This window comes from Piliocolobus tephrosceles, chromosome 4, assembly GCF_002776525.5.
Source record: "Piliocolobus tephrosceles isolate RC106 chromosome 4, ASM277652v3, whole genome shotgun sequence".
Taxonomy (NCBI): Eukaryota; Metazoa; Chordata; class Mammalia; order Primates; family Cercopithecidae; genus Piliocolobus; species Piliocolobus tephrosceles.
Window position 1 is genome coordinate 75753386 of NC_045437.1, and position 22741 is coordinate 75776126.

Here is a 22741-nt window from a genome sequence, read left to right on the forward strand (position 1 = left end):
TTTGGTACCCTTGGGCAGTCATAGAACCAATCCCCCAGGTATACCAAGAGACTACTGGAGTTTTATTTGTAATAGCCCTAAACTGGAAACATCCCAAATATTTATCAACGAGTGAGTATATAAACAAATGGTAGTATATCCATACAATGGAATACTACTTCCTATAAAAGGGAATGAATTATTATTATTATTATTATCATTTTTTTTTTTTTTTTGAGGCAGAGCCTTGCTCAGTTGCCCTGGCTGGAGTGCAGTGGCACAAACACGACTCACTACAGCCTTGATCTCCCAGGCTCAAGCAGTCCTCCTTCCTCAGCCTCTCAAGTAGCCAGGACTACTGGCATGCGTCACCATGCCCAGCTAATTTTCTGTGGAGACAGAAGTCTCACTGTGTTGCCCAGGCTGGTTTCAAACCTGGGTCGAGGTGATCCTTCCACCACCTCCACCTCCCAAAGTGCTGGGATTACAGGTATGAGATGCTACTTGGAAAGATCGATTAATAAACATAACAACATGAATGACTCTCAAGTTATGCTGAGGGAAAGACTTCACACACAAAAAAGCATATACTCTATGATTCCAGTTTTATAGATTTTGCATTTATTCTAAAAATGGCAAAATAATCTATAGTCTCAGACATAAATTGTTGCCTGGGGGGTAGGTGAGGCTGTGGGGAGGGTGGTGGGTAGGGATCACAAAGGGCATGAACACCCTGGGGATGAGGGATAGGTTTACTATCTTCACTGCGGTGACGATTTCACTGCTGTATCATGTATTAAAACTTATCAAATTGCTTACTTTAAATATGTCAATTTATTGCATGTTCAAATACACTGTTAAAATAATAAGAAAACTAAAAGCCATCTTAAAAATTACTTCAATTCATTCCTAGACCTGGGCTTCCATGGATATCCCAATTTGAAAGCAGTCAGCTAAACCTCACATTTCAGCTTTTAGGGTAGAAACAAAGTACTGTTTCATAACAGAAATGGGATATATGTGAAAATAATGATGCAATGGCTTTAGTTTAATGTATTCTGACAGGTGTTTCAGGAATGATCAGCTACACTTCCACTAGGTTTTACTTCTTTCCTTTTCCTTTCCTTCTCTTCCTCTCCCCTCCTTTCTCCTCTCCTTCGCCTTCTCACTCAGCAGTGAAAATGGGTAAGAGAACAAGGATAGCTTAATTCAGATGACACAATTATGTGGCTCATAAAGATAACATGACACCAATGTCTTCAGCCACTGTGCTAGGAGGCATTCCATAGGATTTTAGACTTGCAAAAGCAGCCTTCCTTTACAGATTACAAATCTTAGGCATTAAAATCAAGTTAAATGGCTTTCCTGGGCCACACAGCTAGAATTTGGTGACTTAAAAAAAAAATTCACTTACTACCCAGTTCTAAAGGCAAAAACAAAGATGTGGGGCAGAATACAAACCTGTAGCCTAGCCGGAATAGGCTCTAGATCTATTAATTTACTTCCATTCCACCGCAGTTCTATAGCACCATCCTCTGACCAATCCATCTGTTTTTCTACTGTCCTATGTACTTTCAAGACTGTAGTTGGTATGAAGTTAAAAGAACTAAAACAGTGGTTCTCAATATTCACTACATTAAAAAAAAAAAAAATCACCTGTGGAGCTTTAAAAAGGAATCATGGACCCTACATCTAGAGTAAATCTAATTGATTTGGGGTAGGTCCGTGTTCTTAAATAAACTGCATTGAAACTACTTGGAGGGCTTATTAGAATAGATTGTTGGGCCAGGTGCTATGACTCACACCTGTAATCCTAGCACTTTGGGAGGCTGAGGCAGGTGGATCACCTGAGATCAGGAGTGCAAACCAGCCTGGCCAACATGGTGAAACCCCATCTCTACTAAAAATACAAAAATTAACTGGGCATGGTGGCGGGCGCCTGTAATACCAGCTACTGGAGAGGCTGAGGCAAGAGAATTGCTTGAACCTGGGAGGCGAAAGTTGTAGTGACCCGAAATTGCACCACTGCACTCCAGCCTGGGCGATAGGGCGAGACTCCTCAATAAAAATAGATCGATAGATTAGATAGAGAGAGAGAGAGAGGGGGGAGAGAGAGTTGGGCTCCACCCTGGCAGTTTCTGATTTTGGGGGTCTGGGATGGTACCCAACAATTTGAATTTTCTAGCAGGTCCCCAGGTGACAGTGATGCTGCTGGTCTGTGGACCACATCTTGAGAACTACTTGGTTAGTTTTTAGTTCTTTTAGTTCAGGTAATTTTTAGTTCTTCGGGATAATATGTTCAGCCAGTTGAAAATCTTTGGTTGAAAACAGTAATTCTCCATCTCTGGAGAATCACCTGGGAATTAAAAACAACAACTGATGCCTGAGTCCCTACAATGGATTCTTTTTCAATTCATCTTGGGTGTAGCCTAGGCCTTGGGATTTTAAACAGCAATATATTATTTAAAAGAATCATACCCCAGATGATTCTAATGTCCAGTCAGGGCTAAGTATCACTGAAAATTTTCTGCCTCCTCAATTCTTATTACCATTTACCTCAAATTTCCCAAAGAGAATTGGATACTTTGACCATTATATTAACAATTTCTTTCCAACTTGTTGTCTATGAACAATGGTTTCATTCCACTTTGATTTTTTTCTTTGTTCTTTTTTTAACACTCTGATGTTTTTATAATAGCTAATATTTACTGAATACCTGGGGTGTAGAAGGCTTGGTGCCGAGTGTTTTACCTCTTTACCAGGTGTTTCTGGTTGTTTTGTTTTTGGTTATTGAACAGTTATGCTTTAAATCTTTCCTCAGAAAGAGACCCTGCGTTTTCTAGAATCAACATTGTCTTACAACTTATGGTTAATAGAGATCACATTTTATCCTGTTTCTACTGGTTAGAAGCTCTAGACAGGGAGAGAGGGGAAGGAGAGAGAAAAAGGGAAAGAGAGGGAGAAGGAGAGAAAGAGAGAAAGAGAAAGAGAGGGAGAAACATATTATAGAAAACAAGTTCTTCTGACCTGCTTCAACACATTACGCTTAATACTTGAGTCTCTGTGAATCTTCATGGAAGTTCTTCAGAAATGGACAAAAATTCAGTATTTCCACAAGGAAAATTCCAGGAATACCTATGACTCCATCCAAAGGCAGCTGATTTTCCTTTTGCTCTTGATTAATGCATTTCTTCCATTTCCAACTAAAAAAAGGCCACTGATTTCTCCCCCAAAAGTTACTTCCTTTGGAACATACCAAAAATACCATTGAGAACAATGATATGAGTTGTTTCAGGTGAAGGATTTTTAGTTAAGGAGATTTTAAAAGTACAGATTCAATTATTTTTACCGCAGCTTTGGTCAAGGCTTCCTGGCAGGGCTCTATGGTGCACTTCCCACAAGATGGCAGTGTTGTATGTGGCTGGAGAGCCCTCTGCTTGTGGAAGGGTTATTATCTTCATGGCTAAGAACGTATCCCTACAGCTTTAGTTCCTGAAATACCATTTGTTTCCAGCTTCATGAGATCTGAGAGCTCTCAGGAGTATATCTTTAACATTTAGATCTATAGTTTAGCAAGATGTCTAATCAGCAGTACTTAATAAATGTCTTCTAGATGAATGAATGACACATGTGTATCAACTTCACATAAGCCAACACCAGCAAAAGGAGGCTGGGACAACTCCAAGAGGGAAGGAAGCAAGGGCCACTGCACTGTCTCCCTTTGTGATGAAAGAGTTCTTCAGTACTCCATTGTTCTTTCCCTGCTTTCTTACAGGTTTTGACAAGAACATGATTCACCCTAATAAGGCCTGATGGCCCATCTGCTCACCCAGCCATTTTCCTCCTTAAAATGGGCAAAGCAGCTATTCTGATCCTATCATAAAACACAAAATTAGTTACAGCAAAAACATGTGGGGGAAGTGTCCATTAATAAAAGGTAGTCCATACAAATAATATATGTTGCCAGAGAGAGAAATTCCTGGGCAGTCTTTCAAGTCTGATAAGCCCACTGTGGAAAAGGACTTTGTGGGGGGAAAGTGGTAGGTGAGAAAGCTCCACGATGAGGTCAGAGGGTGACGTTCCACCTGAGCTAAAGCAATGGCCTCCCCCAGGTCACTTTCCCTCTCTGTGCTTCAGTTTCCCCGCTTCAGATGGGGGAGGGGAGTACCAGCTGATCCCCTGGGACCATTCTAGCGCTGACATAGTCTGCTTCTACCTTTTCTTCACATCATGGCTTAAACGATCATTGTGTAAATGCTTAAGGGTAAACCAGAGAATTCTATTTGTTTGCTTTGAAGGGAAAGAAGTAGCTGATTTCATAGAATTGTAAAATGCCAAGGTTTTTGCTGTGTTTGTTTTAGTATCAAATATAAATATCTCTCTGTATTAGCTGTTGCTTCTGTTCTCCTACAGCATCGATTTTCTGAAGCAATATAGGCTTACAGTATTTTAAATGTTGTATGAAGCCAGTTTGGGTAACATTTTGGTTTTTGGGCACAGGACTTGAATGGTCAAGCTACAAAGCTTAGTTTGTAATTTTAATAAGTTTTCCAGGAATCTGTTTCATAATATAGACTGCTATGAAAACCACCAAAGTTGATCTAATCTATTCACCTTTCTTGGAGATTAGCAAGCATCATTATGAGTAGGTTAATACCAACTAGCCACTTGAATTGACATAATTGAAAAAGACTGGCTCAGTTGGGGCCAGGTCCTTGGATACAATGACCTTTACCCTATAAAATCGTTAGGAATTAACTTTGTGACACTTGAATGGGAAACAACAATTCAGAAATTATAAAAACATGCCAGAAATCAAAACTAGTATCTGTCAAACAACTAACTTCATTCTGAGATGAGTTTTGGTTATTTGGCCATATAACTTAACTAACAAATACACAATCCACCCCTGCTAATAATCATAAAAGATTTTTGAAAATCCCATTTCAATACAAAGGGATTATTTATCTATGCCTTATTCCTAAACAATAATATCTGAACACTGAAGCAAAAGAATCAGTTATCTATCTACCTACTGGTGACCAATAACAGAAATTTAGCACTTTCAAGAGTCGGGCCATTTTTAACTTTATTTGAAATAGCTAAAGTAAGGCTTCTGCTATCAGACGAAGCAATCTGCTGCTAGGGTTTGCCCAAATTCCAAGCACCTGCTTTCTCTGGTCTGGAGGCAGATGGTACATCATAAAAATAAAAGCCATGGGGAGAGTGTACAGAAAGATATTCCCTTTAAAACCCTTTAGGAGGTTCTTTTTCCTAAAATCTCATACTATAAATACACGTTTTATGTTAATATTATAGCTGAGAATTTGGGAACTGACGCAGGGTCATGAAATAGGTTTCCTTGGCCTGATTGAGTCATATACATGTATTCACGTATTTCCACAGGATGGGAAATCAGTCTTTAGCTTATAACCACCTAGGGCAGGACGTTTTACTTTTGGAGTTCTAACAAATGTCCTAAACAGTAGCCGCTGCTGCCCTTATTCTTCAATACTACCACTCACCACAGCTCTATTGAGTTCTTTTATTATCATTCTTAGGCACTGCTCAATGGAGTAACCTCATTTATATTTTTAAGACTTGTACATATGAGGTTGGCTTTAATAAATTGGCCTCATGATATGCTTTTCCACTGTAATTATTTAGAGTAATGCTTCTCAAACATTAGATGCATGAGAATCCCCTGCAAGGGCTGTTAAAACAGATTTGTTGGCCTGACTCCCAGAGATTCTGATTTAGTAGTTCTAGGGTGGGACCTGAGAATTAGCATTTCTAACAAGCTCCCAGTGAGGCTGATGCTGTTAGTCTGAAAGCTACATTTTAAGAACCACTGACATAGGAGTTCCCTTTGGAGTGTCTTATCAGTTATGACTCCTTGGGCTTGTATTAGTTTCTCAGTTAATACCCATTTTATGCTGAACACATTTGAAATGTGTTATTTGCTTATATTCAGACGTTGCAGTTACACACACAGATGCTTAACAAGCAGATGGACAGATCTGCTGAAGCGAGGCTGCTCCACGCTGTGAGTATCCAGAAGGATCAATGAATGCAGTATGTTTGATCAGCTAATGTGCAATTTCCCACGTCACCAGGAGTTACCGTAAAATACACAACATGACGCACTTCCAACATGAATGTCTACTAGAATCTGACAGGTAATCATCTTATCCTTACTAAATTTTATCTTAGAATTTAGATTTAGCCCTTAAAGATGTTGGATTCTGCTATCTTAAATCTGCACGCACACTCCAATAGTTTGAACTAAGCAAATGTTGACAAAAGAGTAATATGACACAATTGAGCAATGCTAGTATTTATGTTCACCTTGTTTCTCCTATAACCCATACTTGGTTAAAGTTTAAAGCATGGCTGTGTCACAAAATAGCATTGTAATGTTAAGATTTACTTCAAGCACACTTTGGAATGTAAACATACCTTATTTAACTTCACAAAATATTCCAGTCCAGCTTCCAAAGGATTTGTATCACAGTTCATCTAAAAAGGAAACACATTTTAAATCTTAGATGAGTGCAAATCATTTAGGTAACATCACTTTCATATTTGTTTTTAGGAGAAAGAACACTTTTTGATTTTTCAACACAGATTCTAAAGAAAGGCAAACTATAGACTGGTTTTGAAAATAATTTTTTAATCCAAAATTCAATGTAGCCTTTCAGCAAAACTGGTCATTTGAATATAACAAATATAGAAACTAAAATTCACTGTGTTTCCACAGCTCTCTCATTTTAATAAACATCTGAGGGAATGCACGTGATGTTCCTTCTAGAAACAAGATTTTCACATGTTTTTATGCAATAATTTTACATAACTACGTTTTGAAAGTTATTAAGCAATTTACTTATCTTACAATTAACCAAGAATCAGGGTAAGGCGGAGGGAAAGCAGATGGTAGGAAAGTGGCTGATAGAGTTCAGGAGAGGAGAAAGGAATAAGCAGAGTTTGAATTTCTATCTCTTCAAATGTGGCCAAGTCACTGTGATAGCTACCAAGTCAGGGCTAACGGCAGTATTTGGTAATAGACCTGAAGTTAATGATTTTGTTTCTTTCTTTGTTTTGTTCTCTTTGCAGTGAGAGAACTAGTCTAAACCCCCTAAAAGTAGTCAAACTTTTAAAGCAACACAGCACCTACATAAACCAAATGAAGGAATGCTTGTTTTACATGACATAAAACGTTGCCTCATATTTCTTAATCAATTTGAGCTATTCTAAAATTATTTTTATCTGTTCAAAATTTCAGAATTTCTTCAAAGAAAAAATAAAAATAAAAATGAAGCACAAAGGATTGCAGTACCAACACTAGAGGGCGCTCTGGCACTGCTGGGAAACTGAAGGCGCTGGAGAAGAAAAGCTCTCCAGAGGAGGCCGCAGGGAGAGGAAATCTGAAAAAATAAAAAGAGGACGGAGAAATGTCTGACTCTCAAAGGGCTGCTCCCGCTGCTTCATTACCCGGAGAGTGTGGGGACAGCGCTGTCCTCCGTTTCTGTCCTGCGCCTAGCCTCGCCTCAGTCCCCAGTTGTAGCTAGAGAATCCCCTAACAGGGGACCTCTCACAGAGACCTTGCCCACTTGCTTCTGCGTACTCTAATGCCCCCGGGTCCATGCCTGGGCTTTGAAACACACTCTCCCCTCTGATCAAATGCACTTTATTATGTGCTTGGCACTTCCTAGACTCTCTCTACTATCTGTGATAATTCTGTAGCATAAAAAAATCCATTTCTTAGAAAAGCAAACAGAAGTTCTGGAGGGTTAGGCCAGATAGCTGGTGTGTGGTGGAGGAAAAATTCAAACCCAAGGGTCCCCACTCTGAGTCCATCTTTTACCACTATCCCTTATCTTACCTTTCAGGCCTAAAACCTCAGTGTCTTCCAAAGAAACAACTAGTAAATCTGAAATAGTGAATGGGTCCAGAGATAGCCTGCCATATTGGAAATAAAGTAGGAGAACAGAGTTTAAATCACAGGTTGGCCACTTACTAGGTAATCTGGACCAAGTGGTTCTCTAAGTCTCAGTGTTATTATGTGTAAAATAGAGGTAATGGAGAGTTGAGAAGGAAAATGAAATCATGCATATGAAAATATGTAAATGGTTAAAGCACTATACAAATAGAAACCCTTTTTTTTTTTTTTTTTTTTTTGAGACGGAGTCTCACTCTGCCACCCACACTGGAGCACAGTGATGCAATCTCGGCTCACTGCAACCTCTGCCTCCTGGGGTCAAGCAATTCTCCTGCCTCAGCCTCCCAAGTAGCTGGGACCACAGGCGTGCACCACCATACCCAGCTAATTTTTGTGTTTTTAGTAGAGACGGGGTTTCACTGTATTGGCCAGGCTGGTCTTGAACTCCTGGCCTTGTGATCCTCTCGCCTTGGCCTCCCAAAGTGCTGGGATTACAGGCATGAGCCACCGCGCCCGGTCGTACAAATAGAAACTCTTAATAACCATTATTAATGGTGGAGGAAGGCTGGGCCACCACATTCTGGACCATCACCCCTGCCCCTCGGAAAGGAGTGTTAATTCACCAAAAGGTACAAGATAAGAAGAAAATGAAGATGGGCAAAATGACAGAGGAGGAGAGACTTTGAAAAGTGTTACTCTAATGCCACCAGGCAGGCAGGCTCCCCACAGTCCAAGACAGACTGTCTAGGGCTCTCAGCCAGCTAGGATGAATTAAGGCAGAATAAACATGATGTCAGAATTCCACTGAAGTTTCACTTGAGAAATTAAGGAGAAAAACCTCTTTCCCTAATGAAATAAAGTTATCTAATGATATGTAATTTCTCTTACAGCCAAAACCAATGTTATTGCAGTTCAAACCAGTCCTTCAAACCAGTCCTTATACAAAAATGAGATAAATAAACATAAAATGTTAATAAAGATGCTAGCATTTCAAACCTCTGACCCCCAGGCTCTGAAGGCTTTCTCCAGGCGTAAGGCATTCATGGCATAGGTTCCAAAATTGTCGATTTCCTCCTCCTGGCCTGCATTCATGATAGCGTCATACAGCGCTACAGAATCTTCTCTTCTGTGGTAGAGCTCCCAACCCAGCTCACCTGAAATAAACCCACAGGTGCCGCAGCACAGCAAGAACAATGATCACTAGATCCAATGTGCATTAGCTAGAACACATAAAAGCAGGAGAAATTCCACTTAAGCAACATAGGCATTGTCAGTCTCTAAAAAGACCAGCTCACAAAAAGTTACAAGACCCCACTGCAAAGAAACCCACCCTATCACAGATGCATTCGTGCCGATCCTGGCTCCCATGTAGGTGGTGGTATGCAGGACACCTCTTGTCATGACACAGAAAGACTGTAATGCAGGAATTATTCTCCACCCTGGACCCCAGCTTTTTAATGAGGCTTGACTGTTTTCCGGGACAATGATGTGAGGTGAATAGTTAGCATGGCACAGTTTATCAAGGCAACGAGTTCAAGGTTTAACCAACCCCTTGCTCAAAAATCACAAGCTTAAAAATATAGACAATTAAGAATTATTCAAGTTATCCTCATAGCGAGAAGGCCACACTCTCGGATTTCTCCCCTCCCACTTCTTCCCTAGTCATTTCATTCACCAATAGGGCTGTGGGCAAAAATCAAAAGAAGTGAAATTTAACCCAAAACATCCTGCTTATTTTTCTTGTTCTTGTTTTGGTTTTTGTCTTGTTTTGTTGTTGTTGTCGTTGAGACAGGGTCTCACTATGTTGCCCAGGCTGGTCCTGAACTCCTGGGACAATCAATCAATCCCCCTACTTTAGCCTCCCAAAGTGCTGGGATTACAGGTATGAGCCACTGCACCCAGCCCTGCTCCTTTTTTATTTTAGAATTTGCCAAGGTTGGGTGGAAGAAGGGCAGGGAAAAGGTATGGCAGCAGCCCAGGGAAGAGCCATGGTCTTCAATCTGTGTTCTCATTTCCCAAGATGGAAGGCTCGTGGTAAGGTGTTTTTATGGGATATCATAGAATAGGAGCAACATATAATTGAATGAATGCTTGGGCATGCAGTACTCCTGTGAGAGACAAGGAGTTCTAGAAAAACTTAGAAGGCAGCCCAGAGCACCACTGGGGAACTGAAGAGTATTCATTCATCTCTGTATCAAATATCTACCATGTGCAAGGTTAGGTGCTAGATGAAGACTTCTCAGTGAACTTACAGTCTGGAACGAAAGACGGATTGTTGGCAATGCTCTAGGAGAGGTACCTGATACCTTCAAAATGGTCTGTATGGGAGATTCTAGCTCCAGGAGACCATCTTGAATGTTTGCAGATAGAGTTGGCTGGCCTGACTATTTCAGCCAATCCTCTTCCCCACCTTTTTTTTTTTTTCTTTTTTTTGAGATGGAGTTTCACTCTTGTTGCCCAGGCTGGAGTGCAGTGGCGCCATCTTGGCTCATACAACCTCCGCCTCCTGAGTTCAAGCAATTCTCCTGCCTCAGCCTCCAGAGTAGCTGGGATTACAGGCATGCACCACCACGCCCGGCTAATTTTGTGTGTTTTTAGTAGAGACGGGGATTTCCCCATGTTGGTCAGGCTGGTCTTGAACTCCTGACCGCAGGTGATCCGCCTGCCTCAGCCTCCCAAAGTGCTGGGATTACAGGTGTGAGCCACAGCACCTGGCCCCCACTTTTTAATCTGTCCTTCCAGATGGTAGGCAGCTATGGGACTGGAGCAACAACTAGAAATCTGTGGAACCACTTTCAAGATGAGGAGTGAATAGACAGACTTGACATCAGAGTTGGGCAGAACAAAAACCTTCCTCCAAAGTCGCATGGACAAAAGTGAGTGTGAGTTTGCACATGTGTACACACCCACACATTTCTGGTGACATGACCTTTTAATTTTAAAATTTAAATTGACCTTTTAAATTTCAGAGACTTACTCCAGGTTGTTTTCCAATCTTACCAGTATAAGATATCCTAATAGCAGTGACAGGAATGTTGGAAATCTTTAAGGACTTGGTTTGAAGAAACTTGAAAACATCATCACTAAGATCTTCAGAGGTCAGTTTCTGAAGGACCTTTCTTGCCTGTGGCCCAGCAACTCCAAGGACTCCAAGCTCATCGGTTATGTTTTTAATTTCAACATCATATCCACCTTTGACTGCTTCTTCTTCAATCCATCTGTGTTTCAGTCATGAACATGGTGTTAAATATTGCTTGAATAATGTACTTTGGTAACAAATTATTTCTCTGAAGACATGCTTTGTGTCTAGAGTTATCAGAAAGTCCCCAGAGTGTCATTTCATGAAATCACACTGATTTTTAAAGTTGAGGAAACTGAGCCCCTGAGATGTTAAGTGATTCTCTTTAAATCACCCACTTATAAATTTGGGGGGTAATTTTTCACAGTACAGAAGGATCCTTCAATTTAATGAGCTCTGCTGCACAATTCTTTTAAATAGTGACACAGCCCTTTTGCATTTAAACTAATGATTCAGACTTCAAAAATTAATTTAAACCCAAATTTTCTCTAATACCTGTACACAGGAGGTATACTCATGTTGCTAAGGGATAATAATGTGCCTGCCACAGGACACGTAATTGCTCTGACAATCACAAGGAAAAGACAGAAACTCTAGTTTCAATTTCTATGGCTTGATGAGTTATTGGGACCCAGCTATAGGGCTGGTTTCTAATTTATTGAGCAGTCCTTGAGCTGTCTAAGTATATCACAAAATGTTCATCTGGATTTACATACAGCTAAGCTATTAAGATGGCCCCGGTACTTCTTGGATTGGAGCTTTTACTTTGCATCACTTTACAACTAAGGCGAGAATCTGTCAGAGTAAGACATTTATTAAACAATAATATTCCAAATGTTTTCGGAATATTAGACTAAAGACTTTATAGTAGAATAAAGATTCATGTAAACGTTGGACTTGGCAGGTCAGCAACTTAGATCTAGCTGTGGGCCAGAAAGCACAAAGCATCACAGAGGACAAAGATAATTTAGGAAGGCAGCTTACAGAAGTGGACCGAATGTGGACATCAGAATCAAAAAGCTCGGGTGAGTAAGTTCCCTTAACCCAAACCTCGGTTTCCTCATCTGACCATGGGAATCATATAAACCTTGCAATATATTAAGAGAATTTATTAAGGTAATGTCTAAAAAAGGTTCTGGCACATTGTTGATGCCTAATAAATGGAATCAATATTATTAGAACCAGTAACCTATGGATGAATTACCTTTGGGAGGGGCAGAGACCCTCACTTCTAATATTTTTGTATAAAAAACATAAAGTTTATTTGAAACCATCAGGTTTAAGAAGAAATAAAGTTGTGCTTTCGAGTACTGGTAAAAAGAAAAACTCAATGTAAGATTGAGTCAATATATAATGTGTACAAAATTTTCCTACTAGGTGTGCACTTACCTAAGATCGTGAAGTTCTGATCCAGAGCCAGTAATTAAAAGAAACTCCCCAGGACACTGGTGAGAAACAGTCAACTCAGCATACACTTGACCTTTGGGTGTTAACATGTGACTTATATTTGTAAAACCCACCTACATAAAAAAATTTAAAATTACCTTAGGATGAACTAAAAATCACATGCATCCTTTTAACACCTATTTAAATAACAACGTGGGTGTTAAGAATGAAAACTATCTGACTCCTACCATTCCTATCAATTGTATGAATTATCTGTAAACCTAAACCCAACAGTAATTTGAAGTTCTTCATTTAAACAATCATTTAAAACTCTTTGTCATTTAAAAGCTATTCTTCATTTAATTGCAGAATTCAATTTTAAGTTACCATCAAACAATTAAGCAAAGTCATAAGGTCCTTGGATGAGAATTCACTCAACAAAAATTTAAATTTGAAAATTAGCTTGTAGGCCAGGCGTCATGGCTCCTGCCTGTAATCCCAGCACTTTGGGAGGCTGAGGTGGGTGGATCACCTGAGGTCAGGGGTTCAAGACCAGCCTGGCCAACATATAGTGAAACCCTGTCTCTACTAAAAAATACAAAAATTAACTGGGCCTGGTGGTGCATGCCTGTAGTCCCAGCTACTTGGGAAACTGAGGCAGGAGAATCACTTGAACCTGGGAGGAGGAGGTTGCAGTCAGCCAAGATCACACCACTGCATTCCAGCCTGGGTGACAGAGCAAGACTGTCTCTCAAAAAGAAAAAAAAAAGAAAGAAAGAAAATTAGCTTGTATACTTTTGGTCAGTTGAAGAGTTCTAGTGTTCATCCAGAAATCATTAGGTGAACTAAAATAACATGTGGGTTTTGTCGGGGGACGGGGGAAATGAGAGGATGAAGAATTAAATAGGTCAGAATCCTGGACCTTGTATCCCTACACGGCTATTTACCTTTGGAATGACATTTGCAAAGAGACGGTCCAGTAGTTTGATGGAATCTTGGCCTTTGATGTTAAACTTGCCAAATGGTGATAGGTCAGTTACCCCTACTCTTTGCATAACCTGTTTATACTCTGAGCCCACAGGCTCAAACCAGTTTGTGCGGCGAAAACTTGGCCTGAAACACAACATTTAGTGTCATAAAACAACTGCCGTTCATTTTTCAAAAATTACAGAATAGGATATTTTAATAAGCCCTACTCATCTAGAAAATCCTATGGGCAGCGGGGAGTGGGACTCTGGGAGGCGGGACCATGCAACCTGAAATTCTGTTCTGCAAATCATTCATGTATGCTGGAATCTAATCTTTTAAAGTTACTCATTTATCCCTTTGACCCATTTCACAGTGAGTAAAGTGCTGATTAACTGGAAAAGATACAATTCATGGGCTCTCAGATCTGGAAGAGAGTTTAGAAGTCAACCAGTCTGATGGTTTTCAATTCTAGATGCATATTAGAATCATCTGGAGAGCTTTTAAAAATGGGCCTAATTATATCAGTGTCTGGGTTGGGGGGCGGAGTGGAGCTATCTGGTTCAGTGCTTCTCAAACATTAATGGGAATACAAATCACTTGCACTTGTTAAAGTCCACATTCTGAAGCAGCAGGTATGGTGTGGGACCCCACAGTCTGCATTCTCCCAGGCTCCCAGGAGATGCCTATGCTGTTGGTACACACCTGGGGTACACAAGGATCTGGTCCCAAATCTTCATTTTTCAGAGAAAAGGCACAAAATGATTTCCAAGGCCTTTGCATTAGTTAATGACAGAGCCAGACCTGAAACAAAGGTCTCTTGACTCATTACTAAAGTTCCTTTCTGCTTTACGAAGTGGACTTCTAATGTGGTATTTTAACTTCAGAGCAGGATGCCATGTCTGTAACATGAATTTTCAGTAGTTTAATTATTAAATGGTAGAAGAAACTTAGGCCAGATCCAATCAGCGGTAAGTGAAGAGTAGAAGTGATATATTAGAGTCATTTAGGAAAAACCAAATCAGTATTTGGCCACTAGATAATCTAGATTGGCTGCCTATAGAGCCCAAATTCATTCATCAACAACGGGTTCTCTGCTATACTTTGTACCAATTAGATCTAGTCTTAAAATAGCAAAACCTATTGTAAAAAGCAAAATGATGGCTCAAAAATAAGGATAACATAACTTCCAAATTTGCAACTTGTTTTCCCTTGGTCTGTGGATTCTCTTGAGAAAAAAATATATAATCGCTATTAATCCAAAGTACAACAATGGTAGGTAGCACTTTACCAGAACTCAGAGAACTGTTTTAGTGGCATACTTTATGTTTTCGCTTAACCTGGAATGCTATGCAAGTGATCTTTTCCCCTAATTTATCAACTGTGCATATAATTTGCATGGCTCAGTGCACACACTCTAGAATGCAGTTGCTTTGAGCAATTTCAGGATGAACAGAAAATACCAAACCACATTTTGTGGTTATACACGATGTGATTCCACGAAGCATCCTAAAATACAGCAAACCTTTAGGAGCCAATTGAAGCCATGTGGGAATTTGGAGAGGGGTCGGAAGGTTCCTCTGAGCTTCTGGTAAATGCCAAGAGGCTTCACCAAGGCCGGCTATAGGACACGCAGGGCCACGTAAGTCCTAGATGTGGGCCAGTGTCCTGTGGGCTAGACTAATGCCACCACTGCCAGAGAGTAATTTTTGTAGGATAAGGCTCAGTGCTCCTTGTTACAGGGTGGAGCAATGGAGTGTAAGGGGGAATCAGCACTTTTTGCTGTCCCATTGTTTCACTCCACGGTCAGAACCACAGGCAGGTAAAGTCCTTCTCCCACCTGTATTGAGTGTCCTGGCCTGGTTTGTAGAACCAGTGTGGCTGCTCCCAGCCAGCATGGAACCCCATGGAACACTTAGACTCCAGCCTTTGGTAGAGCCCACTGACTCGTTGAGTGGGTCTCCCGGCAAACCGTTCTTCTTTAGGGTAACCAACTGAAAAAGGAAAATTGGTACTATAAATCACATGTAGCCAAAACAAGACACTTTGATGGGATTCCAAGTATGGAAATACAGTACTTAAAATCCAGATGCATAAACATACATACATACATACATATGAATGATTTATGCAGAAAACAGAGCTGTCATTTATATGACTCATCAAAGAGTAAAGTAAAAATATATTTAAAATTTAAAACCAGCAAGGCATTCCACATGTTAAATATATACATCCATATACATTCCTTATTATGTTTTAGGGGCACAATGCATTTTGGAGTCCCTACCTACCGCCATCCCAGTGAATAGAATAAAGACCATCTAAAGTCAGAGATGCTACAATTCAATTCTGTCAACACTTTGTAGACAACAGTAAATTTGTACCTTACCAATATTGTTGAATCCATATGATTCTCTTGCTTTGGCCTCAGTGTACTGGGTGGTTGTCCATTTGCCATAGCGATTTGGATCCAATTCTATCAGATCAAAAGGAGGTTCTCCATGCAGGATCCAGTCACTGAGATATTTCCCTACCCCACCAGCGTGGATTATGCCATATCTTTCAAATACAGGGATAGAAAACCCATTACTAACACATGTAGTTTTCAAATGAAACATGCTCAAAATATTTTACAGGGCTTTAAAGTTGGACTGTTCTGCACTAATCAGAACACACAAGTAACATAATCTCTATGGAACAATTTTTTCCTTAAAAGTGACACGTTTAGGCATCCAAATTAAATGTGCCTGACTTGATAGCTAGTTTATTTACAGTTTCAAGAGATGTACACCTGCAAAATAGCTCCTTACTGGGCAGGGCACAGTAGCTCACACCTGTAATCCCAGCACTTTGGAAGGATCGTTTGAGACTAGGAGTTTGAGACCAGCCTGGCCAACAAAGTGAGAACTCATCTCTACAAAAAAATTAAAAAATTATCTGGGCATGGTGGCACAAGACTGTGGTTCCAGGTACACAGGTGGCTGAGGCTGGAGGGTAACTTGAGCCTAGGAGGTAGATGCTGCAGTGAGGCATGTTCACACCACTGCACTCCGGCCTGGGTAATGAAGTGAGACCCTCTCTCAAAAAACAAAACAAAACAAAACAAAAAACCCAACAACAACAAACAAAATAGCTCTTTATGGGGAAAAGGCTCGATGATCCTTGACTAGTAACTAAGAAGAATTTTGCTTTAGGAAAACTAAGGGTTGAAGCCAGGATGCAAACAGGCACGTGTCTTGTACCCTAACAGCCCTCCTGAGGTATGATTATCCTGACTGGTAGGAAACACGGTGGGAGAAACGTGTGTACTGTGGTGTCCCATCCATCTCTTCTCAGACTCAAGTTAGTTCTGACCTCCTTGGACAATGATCTCTGTGCAAGGAACTTGAGCCATTGCCTTAGAAACATTCAGGCAAAGAGGCCCTCACCTGAGGACTTGTGGAAAGAGGTAGAAAGGAACACTGTCTCTTGTATTTTGCAACTAATAGGCCACTTGATGGGGAAGATGGGCTTGTTTTCTATTTTCCTAAGATGATACTTTAAAATCAAGAGCATGATGTGGAAAATAAAGGGGTTTTGACATCAGAAAAGGGATCGGTTTTACATTGGCCACGTATAGTTCTACCCACTCACTCTTGTTTAATGAAGGCCTCTACCGTGGGTTCATCTGTGGTTTAAGTCAGGAGCTTCCAAGGAACTGAATGAGCAGAGAGTCAAGGGGAGAGAACCAAGAAAAGGGGATACACAAGGAGACATCAAGACACAGACATGCTAGTATCCCAAACAACAACAACTTAGCCAGAACCACAGCTTCTAAGAGCATGGGAGGAACTTTAGCAAACACTGAAAATGTTAACTTTTCCCACAACAAGACACCTGTTTTGCTTTCATAAAAATGAGTGCCTACATTTTATAGAAGACTTTCTCAAAGAGAATTAAAAAAACAGCAATTTACATTCCTTTGGGCAGTTTAATAGACATGAGGCATCCAAATTATCCACAAACAATCTCTCTAAATTTTAAGAAAGCAAGAAAAATTAATAAATATATGCTTAAAATGTTTATTAAAGTTAGCACATTCACTTAACCAGGTGCAATGCCCATATAGAACAGGTACCATTTTTGAGAGCTATATTGTTGACAAGACTTGAAGGCTTATGAAGTTCTACCAACACTGAGTGCCTCCCATTTACCAGGCAGAGTTTCCATCTAACACGTAGAAGCTGATTTATGCTTTAGCAATCTATTTTAAGGAGAAAGATAAGCCCCCCAGACAGAGGCTAAATAAAGTAACACAGCAGTAAAGAGTAGATGCAGGATACAAATTCACTTATCTGACCCTGAAGCACATGCTCCTTGTTATTGGACTTTTCTGTCTTCAGTGGTTCTCAATCTTTGTTGAGCCAGGACACACACTCAGATACAGCACTGTCTATATTTTTGACAGACTCCCAGGGCAGAGCCAGGGGTGCTTTGATTTTCTGTGGCCTGGCTGCTATACCATCATGTTCTTTCCCTTTCAACCATGCACATGAGCAAACAAATGGGCAGAGTGCTGTTATTTGGGTGGGAGTAGGGTGGAGGGGAATCCTGAATCAAATCTAATTTATTTCTAAAAAGGAAATATTTTACAAACAAGTTATCCAACCATTAACAAGCTTTATGTAAAATTCCATACAATTGAGTGCTATGAACTACACATGGCCAATGTAAAACCGATCCCTTTTCTGATGTCAAAACCCCTTTATTTTCCACATCATGTTCTTGATTTTAAAGTATCATCTTAGGAAGATAGAAAACATTTCTGGAGAATCCCTGGCTCAGTAGTTAAAAGTATAAAAGCATGGGGAAAAGATCTGGGTATGATTCTTGTTCTGCCACTGTTAGCTGTGTGACCTTAGGCAAGTTATGTAACCACCCTGCGCTTCATTCTTCCGTGCACACTTTCTTTATGGTGCTGGCGGAGAATTAATTGCCAAGGCATTTAAAAGCACTTAGTACACTGTACGGCACATAGTGGGCAAGGAATACATGGTGGCTATTGGGCCCTTGTATGACCAGTTGAAAGGATTTTGATAAGGAAGTAAGGTGTAAAGTGAAAGTAGAAGGGAACTTAAAGAGGAGAGGACAGTTAGGTTCTTCTTCTGTCTCTAGCATTCATCTGCAGAATTCCAGATTCTTCTCCATGGCCCTAGGCTGCTATGCTTTTTGAGTGTTTGTATCTGCTTTTTATAACTCTGTTAAATGACTGGATGTTGCATCTTATAGCACTCTCCCCTCTTTAACTTTGCTGTTTATAATCTGTTCTAACCCAAGAAAATCAGATTCAATTAAATACAATTCATAAGACATTTTTTGGGCACTGTGTTAGTCACCTAGAAGCAGAAAAACTTGTTGGAATTGTGAGTAAACAAATGTCCAAAGTAAGATAGCTCTGGCTGAGGATATTCTGTGAGTAAGGTAAATGGGCACTGGCACATATGTAAGCAGTTTGCAAACACCTACTTCCCTGAACTGACTGTACCAAGAATTAGAGATAATACTACAATAAAATACAAATTGCTGGGCCCCCTCTCCAAACCACTAAATCAGAATCTACAGGAGTAGTATCTGGAAATCTGTTTGTTTGCTTATTTTGATTCAACACATCTTTCATGGCGCTATAGACTGAATGTTTGTGTCCTCCCATAATGCATCTGTTGAAGCCCTAATCCCCAGTGTAATGATATTTAGAGATGGGGCCTTTGGGAAGTACTTAGGGTTAAATGAGGTCATGAGGGTGGGGCCCTCATGATAGGATTAGTGTCCTTCTATGAAGAGACACCAGAGAGCTTGCTCTCACTCCACACACACACACACACCCACCAAGGAAAAGCCACATGAGCACATAGCCAGAAGGTGGCCATCTGCAAGCCAGGAAGAGAGCCCTCACCAGAATTCTGCCATGATAGCAGAGTCCCTGATCTCAGACCTCCAGCCTCCGGAACATGAGGTCCCAGACCTCCTGCCTCTGGAACTGTGAGAAAGTAAATTTCTGTTGTTTAAATCACCCAGTCTCTGGTACTTTGTTATGGCAGCCCAAGCAGACTAAGCCATATGGGTTCTAGTGACAAATAATAGGAATTTCACAGATGAGAGGTATAGGAGATAAAAAATGTGCATGTGACTAACCACATGGTCAAGACTCTGCTTTTTAACGTGTTCCTCAGATTATTCTGCTCCTCACCCAGGTATGGGAACCATTGGCCTCCAGAGCCATGGAATGAGTGTACTGACATAAGCCAGGAGGGGCAGCTAATGGGGGTATTCCATTATATCACATAAGAAATATCTTAGAAAGCTCAACTTTTCTAAACTTTTTGTTTAGACCAAACCTGTCAAAGACAGGGAGGCACTTTGCCCACCCCCACTCCCACCTGTTATCTTCTCCACCCACCTCCCAGTATCCATGACCTGAGAAAATTAGCCAGAGCAATCAGGAGAGGAGTCTGACATCAGTCACATGCAAACAGATATGATTTCTAGGTTATAAGTAACTTGTTACAGAGGAAGCAATTTTCTACTTTCCTTAGCAATTAGTTAATAGGTGTTCCACATGAGATCAGTGACTCTATCTGCTCAGAACATGACTTACAGTCAATGATCTTCAATTTTCTATTATTTAATACTAAAATTCAATTGGAATATCAAAGAGAATAAAATACTTAGGAATAAATTTAACAAAAGATGTGCAAAACTTTTACTCTGAAAACTACAAAGCATTGTTTAAAGAAATTTTAAAAGATCTAAGTAAATGGAAAGACATTTCATGTTCATGGATCAGAATACTTAACATTGTTCAGATGTCAATAGTCCCCAAATTGATCTACAGATTCAATGCAGTCTCTATCAAAATCTCATCTGGCTTCTTTGCATAAATTGACAAACTGGTCCTAAAATTTATGGGACTTCCAGCCAAAACAATCTTGAAAAAGAACAAAGTTGAGGGATTCACACTTCCTGATTTCAGAAATTACTACAAAGCTAGTAACTTCTAGTAACAGTAATTAAGAGAGGGTCAGCTGGGTGTGGTGGCTGATGCCTGAAATCCCAGCACTTTGCGGGGCCGAGGTGGGTGGATCACTTGAGGTCAGGAGTTTGAGACCAGCCTGGCCAACATGAGGCAAAACCCCATCTCTACTGAAAATACAAAAATTAGCCATGTATGGTAGTATGTGCTTGTAATCCCAGCTATTCGGGAGGCTGAACCAGGAGAATTGCTTGAATCTGAGAGGTGGAGGTTGCAGTGAGACAAGATTGTGCCATTACCTGGGCAGCAGAGCGAGATTCTGTCTCAAAAATAAATAAATAAATAAATAAATAAATAAATGACAGTGTAGTGGTCACATAAGATTAGACACAGGTGAAGGAGCAGAATTGAGAGTCTAGAAATCAACCCATACATCTATGGTCAATTTATTTTTTATAAAGATGCTGTGGTATAATAAAAATTAAATATTTGGTCTTTGTCCCCAGTTCCTGACACAGGGTTCATAAAACATTTGAGATTTACTATTTTTTGAATGTTAATGAGATAGCTCTTGTGGAGAGAGGGCAGCAGCCCTAGGTAGCTTCCGGTTGGGGGCTGGTTGCGAGAAAACCACATGATTAGAGATTTAGAACTTTCAGTCTCACTCCCTACTCCAACCTCCAGGGAGTAGAGAAGGGATATTGAGTTCTGTCACCAATAATAATTTAATCAGTCATGCCCACATAATGAAACCGCCATAAAGACCTAGACATGGGGTTCAGAGAGCTTCTGGGTTGGTGAACACAGTGATGGGCTAGGAAGGCGCTTGGAAAGGGCCTGGGGGCACTGCACAGCCCACCTCTAACCCCTCACATTTTGATCTATGTATCTCTTCCATTTGGCTACTCCTGAGCTCTATCCTTTATAATAAAAGAGTAAACATAAGCATTTTCCTGAGTTCTGTGATTGGTTCTAGAAAATTATCAAATCTGAGGAGAGGGTTGTGGGAACACCCAGTTGGTCAGAAGTATGGGTGTCTCCCAATACTTGAGACTGGTGTCTGAAGTGAGAGCGGTCTTGTGGAACAGATCCCATAACCTGTGGGGTCTATGTTAATTCCAGGAGTTGGTGTCAGAATTGAATGGAATTGTTGGACACCCAGTTAGTACTGGAGAATTGGAGAATTGGTTGTTGGTGTTTGAAAGTACCACATGTTTGGTCTGAGAAAAGGAATCAGAAAAAAGACATTACAGATGCCAGCATAATTCAATGAGGACAGAATAGTCTTTTCAATGAATAGTACTGGGACAACTGGCTATACATATGAAAAGACTGAAGTTGGACACCTACCTCATGTCATATACAAGAATTAACTCAAAACTGCTCACAGACCTAAATGCAGAAGCTAAAACTATAAAACTCTTACAAGAAAACATAGGTTTAAATCTTCACGAACTTGGATTAGACAATGGTTACTTGTATATGACACCAAAAGTACATGTGAACCAAGAAAAAATATGCATTCTGGACTTCATCAAAATCAAAAACTTTTGTATTTCATTGGACACCATCAAGAAAGTAAAAAAACAACCCACAGAATGGGAGAAAAGTTCTGCAAATCATGTACCTGATAAGGTTCTTGTATCTAGAATATATATAAAGAACTTCCACAACGAAACAATAAAAAGACAAATTAACCAATTATGAAAATGGCAAAGGATATGAATAGACATTTCTCCAAAGAAGATATATGAGTAATGTGCAGGAGAAGCACTCCTACTTCCACATGCCTGCATATGGACTCTATAAGTGATTATATAAGCCCTTAATTACATTATAACTCCCCATCCCAAATCTCCATCTGACTTTCTCCCTCTGGATGTCCCATGTACCTAAACTTAACACTTCAAGCCCAACCCATCAAAAATGGAACTCATTATTTTCTTGGATCTCTCTCCATGGCTCTAACATATAGACGGTGGTCAAGTTAGAAAGGTTGCCATCATTTGCCATTTGTCTCTTTCCCTTCAATATCTTATGGAATTGATCACCAAATCTAGATAATTTTATCTCCCATCTCTGTCTTCACTGCTGCTACCTTAGTGGAGACCCCAGCCTCTCTACTGGATCAGCAGAGCTGTGCCTCAGGCAGCCTTCCAGCTCTGGTCAGACCTCACTGCCTTGTTGTCAGCTATGTTCCAACGCCTAGCCCTAGGCCTGGCACAGAGCTAGCAGTTATTAAATATTAGTTGAATAAATGGCCAAATAAAATGGGGAAGAAAAATAGAATATTAGAAGCTGTGATATGATAGTTGAGTGGGCTTGACATCAATATTCACCAAATTAATGGAACAAATATCAGAAATGAAACATCAAAGAGGCA

The 22741-nt window shown here is 40.3% G+C and overlaps 1 protein-coding gene across 1 annotated transcript in view; it reads right to left on the bottom strand.

Moving 5' to 3' along the window:
• Window positions 1-22741, bottom strand: part of DMGDH (dimethylglycine dehydrogenase) — a 71039-nt gene that overhangs the window by 19903 nt on the left and 28395 nt on the right. Inside the window, exons 8-14 of the mRNA XM_023215070.2 lie at window positions 15739-15908; window positions 15190-15343; window positions 13331-13496; window positions 12387-12517; window positions 10919-11136; window positions 8915-9072; window positions 6439-6498 (exon numbers count right to left, since the gene is read on the bottom strand). Of these exons, the coding sequence (XP_023070838.2) occupies window positions 6439-6498; window positions 8915-9072; window positions 10919-11136; window positions 12387-12517; window positions 13331-13496; window positions 15190-15343; window positions 15739-15908 (1057 nt within the window). The remainder of the gene's footprint in view (window positions 1-6438; window positions 6499-8914; window positions 9073-10918; window positions 11137-12386; window positions 12518-13330; window positions 13497-15189; window positions 15344-15738; window positions 15909-22741) is intronic.